Here is a 12,599-nt window from a genome sequence, read left to right as displayed (position 1 = left end):
CTAATGATAGTTCTGGCAGAGATTTTATTAAAAAGCATAAGATGGTTCAAATCTGACACTGTCCATTTAAAAGAAATTATTTCCACAGCTGTGGCAAATACCAACAACACAATTGCTTTTAACTTCCTTATAATTCTAATTGAGAACTGGATTATGTTCTTCGATAAAGCAGATGCCATTCTGCAGCTATCACAACAGTCAGGACAAGTTAACTTTCATTAGCATTGATTTAACTTTATTAAGACTATGTATATTAAAAAAAATTACAGGTGGCAAAAGTATGAAGGTTGCAATTCATTTTCTGGGTACTGATTACATCAATAAATTGCTCGTGGGGTTTACGGTACAGCCATCTGAACCCTGAAAGTAAATTGCTCACCATCTTACTGTACCGGTGTTTACGGTAGCCCAAACAAAATAAAATTGATTTGTAATAAAATAAAAACTTTCTTCTGTGACACTTTTTTTTAAAAAAACACATCACACACGTGGTTTGAGAATATTCAATGGTAAGCCAACTGAATGGAGAATTAACATGCTAAGAATTATGTAGGTCCCACTGATGAGAGCAATCAGTTCCCCATTCAATGGCTTACAATTAGACACTCTACTTACACTCAGCAAGGATGTAGATTAACCACAATCCTTTCTTTTGCAATTAGCCATGCACAGCAGCAGAAAGACAGCTCTTTTACATTCCTAAAAAAAACACTGGTAACCTTGGAGATATCCTATAGGCAGCTTGAGGACTATTTCGATATGACAGTATTAATCCTACATTTTTTAAAATTAATCTGCATTTCATTTTTAGCATCTGCATTAGCAAACTGTTAGTGCTTACAAAATGGAGATGACACAAAACAACACCACCCTTGGTTCAACTGGCAACAACATACCACTTTTCTCATCAAAAGTCCACCTTTTTAAAGACCGCAGTATTTAAGGTTTAGACTGGATGTGATTTGGCTGACTTCTTGCCCAAACTTCCATGGTGCAGGTTCATTTTCAAAGGAGGCTTGCCAGGCGAGCTTTGCTGTGTCCGCATCTTCAGTTCATCCTGTTCTATATCAAGACTGTAGACGTTGAAATGGCAAAAAACCCATAAAAAACACTGTTCATGGTTCCGTTTCCACAAATGACATGAGGACATTTATATCAAACATTTTTGTTAAAAGTATTGCCTTTAAAAAAAAAGGACTCACGCTATGAAACCATCTTCCTGTCAAGTCATTGAAACCAATAACACAAAAAAAAACAAAACAGGACTGGCAATCTAATAGGTCACAGCAGTGAAAATGCAGACCTGGAGTTCATGCTACTTCAAAAGACATAAATTAAACCCTACTTTAATTACACATTTGCAACAGAATTCTGAAAATAATTCACAAATTCTTAACGACTGCAGGTCTAGGGAGGTGGGATAACTTTCACTGGCTCTCTTAAGGGTCACAGCTTTTGCCTTGGTATGGAAATCCATGCAGCAAAATGGATCAAAAATTCCTGATTAAAGTACCAATGCAAAACCTGATCAAAAAGGATATTCCCTGTGTTTTAGGTTTTAATAAAATATTCAGCCCACAGCCAATGTTTTCCCAAGTCAATTGTCTAGTCTAAGAATCCAATCCCTTTCCAAAAGAAATGTCTCCATTAAGCATTTCCCACTGTATTTGCTTGTGAATTATTAAATAGGCTGAGATTCATCTACAAATCTTAAGGTGCAGCTAATAACAACATAACCCAGATGCCTTGTTGGCTTAGGCAATGTGGTTTATACATTTACTCACTGCTGTTTGCTTTGAGTAAGTGCAAAGGCCAAGAGACAAAATAATGCCCCAAAACCAGATTCATGCACTTTCTAACAGCCAAATACTTGGTAGATGCCGGGGACAAAAATGCTGCATCGATCTCAAAGTCCTCAGGACTGGCCCAAGAGACAGGGAGGACAGAGAATGGAACAGACAAAGTTAGCATAGTACTGAATGGTTTGCAAGATCAGGTTGTTTTATCGATATATTACCTATACATCCTATTTCTTTATTTTTCTTTTCACTAAAACAACAGTTGTGATAAATCAACTTTTCATCCAAACAGTAGATTGCTGTACTCTGCAGTGATTTCAAATGACAACGGGAGATCATGGGATTAGAACTGAGCACAGTTCTAGAAGTTACAATGGTGAGCGGGAACTGAAGTAAAGTTATGTATTTCTCTACCCTATTGAATACAACTGCGCAATTGCAGAGCAAAGTCTATCAAACATCACAATGTGAAATAATGGCACTGCTACCATTGCAGGAAAACACTGACACTAAAATATATCCCCACACTTCAGAACGCCATGATCTCAAAACACAAATATTTCTTTCTACTTTGGAGCTTTATTTCAACAAAGTAGATAAGCCTCAAATTTCAGATCAGTTTTACTACCAATTGTATTATTGTTATGCCTTACCTGGTCACATTGTAGATATTGGTATGACAGAAGATCAGGAAGGTTGGAAGGTGAAAGGGGCAATACTCAGGGGTACACCTGCATTATCTTGGGAGATCACTTTCAAAGCTATGGCAAGCGCAAGCAAGTGGGAAATTGCTCTCTGGTGATGAAACTCACACAAAAGAAAGTGCACTGAGGTGTAAGTTTCAGCCAAAAAAAAAACCTGAACATTCTCAACAGGACATAGTCATAGGTGACTGAAGAAGAATCCAAGTCACTCAAGTGGAACTTACAGCTCAGTGGAACTGGCTGTGTCAAAACTGGAGTGTAACTCTGTCAGGGTAGTATTTAAAATCCGACCACGTGCATCCTTTTAATCTTGACAACGTGATCTACATGGCCTGACAACTCTATTTGCACTGAAATGCCATCCTTTCTGCTTTGTCCCATTTTGACTGTGTGGACCTGGAGGTTGGGGTACCTAAAGTGGAAAAAAAATGACCTGTTGGTGTCAGAGCATTGATGGGAAACTGGAATGAAATTCAATGCAGATGGGGTTCGGGGGTGAGCTGGTATTATATCACATTTCACCCACGAAGTTTGGACACCTTGCTCTAAGGGCTAACGCTGCCTGTCAACCTGTACAAATCTCTCTGTGCCACAGTTTGTACAAGTTTAACCAAGATCAGGCTTTTAAGACTAAATTTGTAAAGAAAATAAAAATTACTGTCCACAAGCAGAACCTTCATAGGAGTTTTGCGCGGTGTGTTGAAGGCAGTGCTCCTGTAGATAGCTTAGCTCTGTAAACCTCTCACCACACCATGTGCACTTACACTGACTCTCTCTGGCGTGGACATTCTGGTGCTTTATCAGGTGTTCCTTCTGCTTAAAGCCCTTGTCACAAGTGATGCATTTAAAAGGTTTGTCCCCTGTGTGAACGCGCCGATGACGCTCCAGGTCTGAGGAATATTTGAATCTCTTTTCACAGTCGCTACACTTCAGCGGCTTCTCCTTGGCAGGCCGGCACTGGTGATCCACCAACTCAGAGGAACATGCAAAGCGTCGCTCGCAGGCATTGCACTTGAATGGCCTCTCCTCCACATGGGTCGATTCATGGAGTTGCAGGGCTGAAACCCGCTTGTAAGCTTTCTGGCAAACAGTGCACTTGAAGGGTTTTCCCTCCACCCTGGCGCAGCGGTGACGTAAGAGTTCTGATGAGTCTTTGAAACCCTTCTGGCACCCTGTGCATTGGAAAACACTCTCTCCAGTATGAATGTGCTGGTGGTACAGGAGGTGTGAGGATTCACTGAAGCCTTTGTCACAGACAGTGCATTTGTAGGGCTTGTCGCCAGTGTGGGTGCGCTGATGTCGCACCAGTGCATAAAGCTGCTTGAAGCTCATCTGACAGGTAGTACACTTGAAGGGTCTCTCCCCTGAGTGCACACGTTGGTGGTGCTGAAGGTAGGAGGAGCGCTTGAAGCTCTTGTTGCACTGGCCGCACTTGTAGGGTCGCTCAGGCTCTGTTGTGCACTGGTGCTGCAACAGTTCTCCAGGCTGCTTGAAGCCAACATGACAGATAACGCACTTGAACATGTCCTCGCCAGCATGGACACACATGTGGCGCACCAGGTGCGAGCGGTGCTTGAAGCTCTTGTGGCAGACACCACAGTCGTAGGGCCGTTCGCCCGAATGGATACGCTGGTGGTGTGCCAGGTGAGAGGACTGGCTGAAAGTCTTGTCGCATTGGTTGCATTTGAAGGGCCGCTCTCCGGTGTGCACCCTCTGGTGTCGCTGCAGCTCAGAGGCGTGGCGGAAAGACTTCTCACAGGCTGAGCATTTGAAGGGCTTCTCACCATGGATGTACTGGTGTCGGACTAGCTGCGATGACTTCTTAAAGCCTTTCTGGCACACACTACATTTGAAGGGTTTCTCGGGTGCATGGAACTGCTGGTGTGCCACCAGCTCTGACGAGTCCTTGAACCTCTTCTTGCAGACAGTGCACTCAAAGGGCTGATCCTCGATGTGAACCCGCTGGTGCAGGATAAGTTCTGATGACTGCTGGAAGTTCTCACCACAGATAGTACACTTGAAGGGGTTGTTCTCATTGTGGACATTCTGGTGCTGGACCAGTCCCAGCAACTGGGAAAAACCCATCTTGCAGACATGGCAGATAAAGGGCTTCTCCTCCACTTGGCCACACTGGTGCTGCAGCAGGTCATTAGAGTGGCTGAAAGTCTTCTGACACTGGGCGCACTGGTAGAAGCGGTTCATGTTAACAAAACACGGATGCTGTTGGAGTTCTGACAGCTGTGTGATTGTCTGGCCACACATGTTGCATTTTTGGGAGCTCTCGGCCGATACAGGCTGGTGCTGTTGAAGGGCTCCATCAGTAGGGAACACAATTGCAAACTCAAGGGCACGCTCAGTGGTCTGGGGAATGCAGTTCTCCACCAAAGGTGCGGCGGCTGGGTGTTCCTCCCAACACTCTGTCATGTTGAATGGACTCACATTGGAAAACAATTACTTCCCAAGATGAAATGGGTGAAACAATGGAGGCCTCTCGCTGATCCCACACAGAGCAAAGAGCACTGGTCGATCTTATCTGTTGGAAAAAAAAGTTGAATTTATTTTACAAAACAACCCAAACTGCTCTCACTGCATTTGTCCATGAAGCAATGTGTTTAATACACCTACAAACGCATGAAAGGAATGCATGTAAAAATAAGTAAAGTGCAACAGTTATAATGGAGGTGTAACACACTTTGGGAAGCAGATTATGTCTTCCATTGTCGCATATACAAGATCCTGGCAGGTTAACAGAGAAATTGGAGCAGACTGAAAAACAAAATACGATACAAAAGGAGATGAGGGTAGGAAAGAAAAACCAGAAAATAAGGACCAAACTGAGTAAGTTGGAAAGAGGTATTCTGGGTGGTGGTGGGGGGGAGCATTCAGTGAAGGAGACGACAAATGATGGATACTGAAATATGTGCAGATGGTCCATTTGCAAAATATAAGAACTACGAACACAAATGGACCATTGTGTCCTGCTATTTGATAAGATCATAGCAGATCTGAGCGAGATCTCAATTTACTGGCTGCTGCCAGCCCTAACCCCATCAATAATTCTTAACTCACTTGTCGATTGAAAAATCTATTTCAACCCTGAATATACTAATGTCGAATCTCTGGTGAAGAGAATTTCACAGACTAATGACCCTCAGTGAAAAGAATTTTCATTTCCATCTTAACTGAGGAGTTCTTATTTTTAAACTGTCCCCCAGTTCTCGATTACACGCTCTGAGAAGAAACATTATCTCAACATTTATCCTGTCAAGTTTCCTCAGAGGATGACTTTCAATAAGATCACCACCCATTCTTCTGGAAAAACCTGTCTTGTCATGACTGATGGATTATCACAGTGTAATGTCCTTCAGCAAATCTTGTATTTTCACGTCAGGTCCACAACAGTTTACAAAACATCCCCACTGCCAGCTTAAATTCAATTTGGACCAGGAGCTGATTTCTAAAGCAATGGTTCAAGGTTTGTGTAAAGAGTTCTAGCCCGGGTGCTGGTTGCAGTTGTTGTGGGTATGTTCACAGAGCTGGAGATTTGGTTTGCAGGCAGTTCATCCCCTTTCTAGGTGACATTGTCAGTGCTGTGGAGCCTCCTGTGAAGCACTGCTGTACTGTGTCAGTTGGAATGTATTTGGTTTCGTTCCCGTTGCTTGCAGTTGCCAGTTCTGATTGTTCGTTGCAGTGGTCGGTATTGAGACTGGGTCAATGTGTTTATTGATAAAGTCTGTGAATGAGAGCCAAGCTTCTAGGAATTCTCTGGCTGTCTTCTGTTTAGCTTGTCCTATTACTGCTGTGTTGCCCCAGTCGAATTTGTGGTCCTTGTTGTCTATGTGTATAGATACTAAGGATACCTGGTTGTGGCATTTAGTGGCTTTCATGTTCATGAAGCACTGAGGATGTCATTTAGAAAGGGGACAAAACATCTGCAAGACAAATTCCCTGCTTAGCAAACATACCCACAACAACTTCAAGTAATGGTGTTTCATTCATTCAACAAAAAGTTAACAGTCGGTCCAGAAACTGCACAGAAAATATGCAGTAAATCAATGTTCTTGCAGCCTTATTTCATTTTTTTAAAACAGTTTAGAATGTTAGTGATCAAGCACATCCATATGAATACTGTACAGATCCAATTTTACCTATTGGTTACCAAATCATTGCACAGGTAAAAGGGTGACCCCTTGTCCACCAACCTGATAATATGGCAGTAATTAAATGTTACCATCTAGTATGGTAGAAGGGCTGTGATTGTATTATACCTAAGATTGTATTCACATTCCATGACTCCATAGAGCAACATGCTGGGAGTAATCTAGTTGTAGCATTTCAAAACACCGTGACTGCAGTGGAGTTTAGATATTGAAGAGATGCTCCATTACAGCAAGTTGGCATTCATTCCAGGATACAGCTCTGACTTTGCATAATCCAGAACACCTCACAGGCCAGTCACATAAGGCGAGTCAGCATTATGGTTAAAATCCAGTCAGATCCTTGATCTAAATTTGCCCAAAGCCAGCCAATTGCACTAACTCTTATGAATGTACTGTATGATGCTGCAAGTGTAGAGGTAACAAATGCAATTTAAATTGATAAGTCACATGGCAGTTTGATAAAGGAAGACAGTGGAATTATAAGTCAATGATATTCAATAATACCAAACAATCACTCCAGGCATGGCATTAATATCAACAGGAAAGCAAGAGGGCAAACTGAACAGTGTCAAATGACTCCGGCTATCCAAATGTTTCTATTAAATACAATTCCTCAATGGGGTGTGGGAGGGGTCTCAAAGTATCATCATCCTAATATGATGACATTAAATTAAAGGAATAATGACTTCAAGAAATTGCAACAATGAAGGTGTTACCAAGATGATTCAACCAATGGGGTCGTATGTCAAAGTTTTAGTAACTAGTTAGATTATTTTAACCTTAGTTAACTTACTGGTTTGATTATATTTGGAATAGTTTGACATCCTACATTCAAACGAATATGCAGTGTGGAGGAAAAATGGGAATATACTGGTTCCAGAACTTGGTCCTTGAAGGCCAACTGTTTACATTGATTTCAATGGACAAAAAAAATGAACAAGGATGTGACTGTGTTCTTTAAAATATAAAGAATGATGAATAAAAGCTTGAAAATCTGGTGCAAGCAGTTCTGTATGTGCTTCAGTAAACCCCTATTTAAATAACTCTATTCAAAGTACAGTGAAAAATTAAGAAAATGAGATGTTGACTCCTCCGCTGGCCAGAAGCATTAAGCAAGCAACAACTGCACTGCAGGCATCTGAAAGAATGATTAAGATCAGCTTCAATGAGTATAGCATATAGGCTACTCTACGGCTGCCTCTGTGGACTTTGAAGGAGATAACCATTTCCTGGTAAAGTCCTGGAACCTAAAGTGCAGAAAAATAGGTGAACACACCCTTGCATAATTGTCACTTCAATTTCAAACTCACTGCAGTATTAGCATCAGATTTAGTGGCTTACACAGAGTCTTCCCAATAGCATATTAATACCAATGAGCCATTGGAAAACATATTTTAAGCCAACATCTATTAATGTTCCATTTGTGTAACTGATTGGAATCCAACTTTACTAATGCATGTTTTTCGAGTTAATAGTTTACGGTGTGAAACATTTACATCCTTTATGTAAAATCTCACTAATGCTAAAATGCCCATGGTCAGCTGTATTAAAAGTTTACTTCTGTTACTAACAACACTGGAGTATATCTGATTCTTGGCTTATTAACAAGAGCAGTTCTGAATCCAAAGAGAAAAAAAAGTAAAATCTATTTCTTGGAAATACTTCCCTTAACACCACTGAATGTCAGTGACACTGGCAAGAACAGATTTATTGCCCTACTGCAACTGCCTTGAACATTTACTCACAGCAATGATCTTAAGATTAACAGTATGTGGGTTAGAATTAGATGGGCCAGACTGGATAAGGGTGCTAAGTCCTAAAGGACATGAATAGATGACTTGAGTTTCCATATATATACACACACGTTAGCAGCTTCAATTCCGATACAAAACCGCAAACTCTGATTCCTTAAAATCCATATCTTGGTCGGCAAGGTGACACTTAAATTTGTGTTTGTTTGGGTTGCTCATGTAATACTGTTACCATTGTACTACTGTCATCTTTGCCAACTTGGGTGCTGGTCCTATAGCAATAAAATTATTCTGAGAGTTAGATTGTGTGGGGCTTGGAGCTGTAGGCAGTGAGACCTTCTGAACTGCTCTGAGAACAAAAGCATTTATTACTAGTTCTTTGTTTTCTGAAACTCAATTTGCCTAATGATTAAACAAGATCTAATGTGATGCATGTCCTTCTACTGGGAGGAAGCCTGAATTACATCACTTAGGTTTATTTTGGTTGGGGGGAGGGGGGCAGTAGAAGTGAAGTGAAAGTTTCTAATTCTGCTCTAAAGAGTTTCATTTCAAATGGGATTTTGTTACCATATCTCTTGTAGATTCAGTGCAGTCACTAATTCAAAATACCTGATTCTTTGGCTCTAACTTCAATGCTATGACATATTTCTGTTTATCTGTTCAACTTTTTAAGCAGAAAAAGATCACATTTGGAGAGTGCATTGTTATAAAAAGAGTTATATATATATTATTTACTGGTCACAAAGCAGGTTATGAAAGCCAGTTGGAAGATGCTGAGTCAAATAAGGTAACCAGCAGTTCCTGCTTCTGTTAGCTGCTACTCAATCAAGCACTGATTTGCACCTTCCCGTGACTGGAAGTGAATGCAAATCAGAGAACCCCAGTGTGCAACAGCTTTTGACAAGTAATTGAACAGTGGGATTAGCAGCAGAAACAAAAGTTGTGTCCCACTCTTGATAAATGGAAACCAAACACAGTGAGGGAACAATCTCACACACGGGCTAACACTGGGATGGGGATGGTTACCACTTCTACATTTGCCAACAAATGATTTTCCTGAGAGTTGAAATAAACATGATAGACAACTATGAGGAGGCAAAGTAGATAACTCAGGTCACACATGGAATGCTTCCTACCTGCTGGTGTATCAAACAAGGTTTCAATTTAAGGAAACACAATTATAACCATAAATATAAACACAGAAATAAAAGTATTTTCATTGTTGGGGTATAGGGATTAACACTATACACAAAAAGTTGACTTTAAAGAGTATTATATACACAATTTACTTCTGCAACCACAACTTTTAAAAAATGGGGCCATTTTTCCTCAACTTCATTGTAAACAGGCTTTTTGTGCTTTTGTCAAGTACTCAAAAAATTCTCAATTCTTGTTGGGATTGTGGGTTACTGACAATACATAGTAAAGGAATATGGTAACAGTGCTTAGTTGCCAGAGATCGAAAGTCAATTGTGCACAAAGGTGCCAGGGTTGAAGTAAAATAGTAGAGGTGCTGAGGTTTGAATAGCAATACATTGCAGATGTGTCAAGGATTGAAGGCAATAGCAAATAGCTGCCAGAGATTAAATTTAATAAGAAGATGGGACAACAGTGTGCAAGACTGACAGATATTGAGGGATAATAACAACAGAGATGTCAGGAACTGAAAGACAATAGTGTGCTCAGGTGCTATGGATCAAGAAGCAATACAAAGCAGAAGTATCAAACATAGAGAAGCAACAGTGCAGAACGACTGAGGGCAACAGCATGAAAGATGCAATGGTTACACAGCAGTGCCAATGATCATGGAGCTACAGCATTTAGCCAAGTCATTCTCGGGGCCACCGCTCTGGGCACATGGGGCTCAGGTTACACCGAGGCAGCTGCTGGCACATGGCCTGCAGTGCGGTGCAGTTATGGCGACGCCGGCCCGCTCCCAAGGGGCGGTCCGCTGCCCATCGGCTGCACCTCAGCCGTGTACCACCCCCCAGCCCCCAGCCCCAGCCCCACCTCGGCAGACGGCCTGGGCAGCGCCACCTCCGCCGGGCCCAGGACAAAGGCCTCCCACCTCTTGCCGGCCGAGAACCGCCGGTTTTCCCCACGCCCCCACCCCCGCGCGCGGTACGAGGCCCCTGTCGGTACCTGGACTGGACTGAACTGTCACGTGTACCGAGGCTCAGTGAAAAGCTTTTGTGGATGCGAGGGGGCAAGATCGGGCTCCGAGCGCCGCCCAGGCCCAGGCCCAGGCCCTTCGCCCCCACCGAGCCTCGGCCTTTCCTGTCTCTTGACTCTCTCTCTCGTCCTCGACTTGGGGACGGGGGAAGCCGTTTCAAGGTGTCGGTCGAGCCGCTCTGAATAACCCCCCCGTTGACTCCTGTTTTCCCTCCCCCTCCCCACCGCCGCCGCCGCCTGTCGGTTGCTGGGCTCTGGCTCGCTCCGGTCTGGTCCGCCTCGGCTTGGCCCGCGTAAACAGGAAGCCAAGAGCAGCCGCGGAGTTTCCTGTCACTGCTGCCGGCTCTCTGCTGCCCCCGGCGGATCCCGCTTGAACAGCCAGCGCCGGCTCCCGACACAGGTCTTCCCAGCCCCGCGGCACCAGAGTGAACCCTCACTCAAACTCCACCCCGAGCACACTCCCCTCCACGGTCATTCATTCACTCATTCCAACCCTAAATCTTAGCCTTGAATTCAAATCCCAAATCCGACTTTTTAGCCCAGTTTTAGATCGAGCTCTTTCTCCGAAATTCCCACCTTAACCCGAATTTCAAATTCAAACCTTTAATTATATTCCCCACTCCAATCTGAATTTTAAATCTAGTTTCTCTTCTACCTCGAACTGTGAATTTTAAATCCATATTTAATCCTACATTGTGTTTTTTTTAAAGGCGATTTAAACAACTGTACAGTTTGCCATTCCACGGTTCTAAATAGTTGAGACTTGTCTTTTGCATTTATACAGAGGAGGTGGGTGGGGATGTGAGTGGAATATCCTCCTTCAGGTAGTTATTTTTTACTACAAAAGGTTAGAACTTTATTGACAAACGTTTGCAAACGTGTTTGACAAATGTTTAGCTACCTCTTTAGGCCAGATCACAAAGGAGTGCATTGCACATTTATGCCCAGACACATAGATTTCAAGGGCAACAGACCATTGTGGTTATAAACTTCCAACTGCATACATGAACTGATTTTAGCTGCAGTGTCCCTTATCGTCCACCAAATATCACTGGATGTAGCAAAAATGCAGAGTTAGCATGTGATCCATTTGTACTGGCATCTCTTAGTTCTGTTCGAGGTAGCTGCATTTTATAATGGACCTCAGTGTTCTTACTAGGCAATTGAGGACTGCAGCTGCTGGAAACCAGAGTTTAGATCAGAGTAGTGCTGGAAGCAGTTCAGGCAGCATCCGAGGAGCAGGAAAATCAGGAAAAGGGCTTCCTGATGAAGGGCTTTTGCCCGAAACGTCGATTTTCCTGCTCCTCGGATGCTGCCTGACCTGCTGTGCTTTTCTTGCACCACTCTGATCTAAACCCCAGTGTTCTTATGTTTCTTTCATCAATTGACCTGGTTAGAATTAGGTTTAATTGTCACGTGTCCTCAAGTACAGGTATACATGATTACAGCAAAAAGTGCACAAAGTCACCACCTCTGGTGGCAACTTAGGTACAAAGATACCTAGGTACAAAAGCTGAGGTATAAATTAGAAAAACAAAGAAGTAAAGCTTTTTTTAGATTAGATTACTTACAGTGTGGAAACAGGCCCTTTGGCCCAACAAGTCCACACCGCCCCCGCCAAAGCACAACATACCCATACCCCTACATTTACCCCTTACCTAACACTACGGGCAATTTAGCATGGCCGATTCACCTGACCTGCACATCTTTGGACTGTGGGAGGAAACCGGAGCACCCGGAGGAAACCCACGCAGACACGGGGAGAACGTGCAAACTCCACACAGTCAGTCGCCTGAGGCGGGAATTGAACCCAGGTCTCTGGCGCTGTGAGGCAGCAGTGCTAACCACTGTGCCTCCGTGCCGCCCATGATTATTATAAAGCTGAGGTATAAATTAGAAAAATGAAGAAATAAAGTTAAAAGATGATCATTACTGGCCTTATAAAGCTGGGTACAAAAAATACCTAGGTACAAATGTTAGTTATAAATCTGAAAAATAAAGAAATAAAAGCAA

General features: G+C 42.8%; 1 protein-coding gene across 2 annotated transcripts; it reads right to left on the bottom strand.

The window, feature by feature from the left end:
• LOC122558524 (uncharacterized) lies at positions 1-10,840 on the bottom strand. 2 transcript variants are annotated; one of them, XM_043707206.2, is made up of 3 exons: positions 10,557-10,837; positions 3,268-5,036; positions 1-1,073 (listed from the first exon to the last, which is right to left on the bottom strand). In XM_043707206.2, exons 2-3 carry the CDS (start codon positions 4,925-4,927, stop codon positions 1,063-1,065), a joined length of 1,671 nt encoding a protein of 556 aa, XP_043563141.1. In that variant the 5' UTR covers positions 4,928-5,036; positions 10,557-10,837; the 3' UTR covers positions 1-1,062. The 2 variants fall into 2 exon arrangements, with proteins under 2 accessions (XP_043563141.1, XP_087852138.1); XM_087996012.1 differs by having other exon boundaries at positions 1-5,036; positions 10,557-10,840.
• Positions 10,841-12,599: the final 1,759 nt, after the last annotated feature.

This window comes from Chiloscyllium plagiosum, unplaced genomic scaffold (genome assembly GCF_037043375.1).
Source record: "Chiloscyllium plagiosum isolate Xiang-an unplaced genomic scaffold, Cpla_swu_hap1 HiC_scaffold_17, whole genome shotgun sequence".
In the NCBI taxonomy this organism is placed as follows: domain Eukaryota; kingdom Metazoa; phylum Chordata; class Chondrichthyes; order Orectolobiformes; family Hemiscylliidae; genus Chiloscyllium; species Chiloscyllium plagiosum.
The sequence above is the reverse complement of the archived record's forward strand: the minus strand, read 5'-3'. Positions and strand labels throughout refer to the sequence as shown.

Bases quoted from the DNA above. Each gene is read 5' to 3' on its own strand.
- LOC122558524 (XM_087996012.1), bottom strand. From the start codon at position 4,927: ATGACAGAGTGTTGGGAGGAACACCCAGCCGCCGCACCTTTGGTGGAG.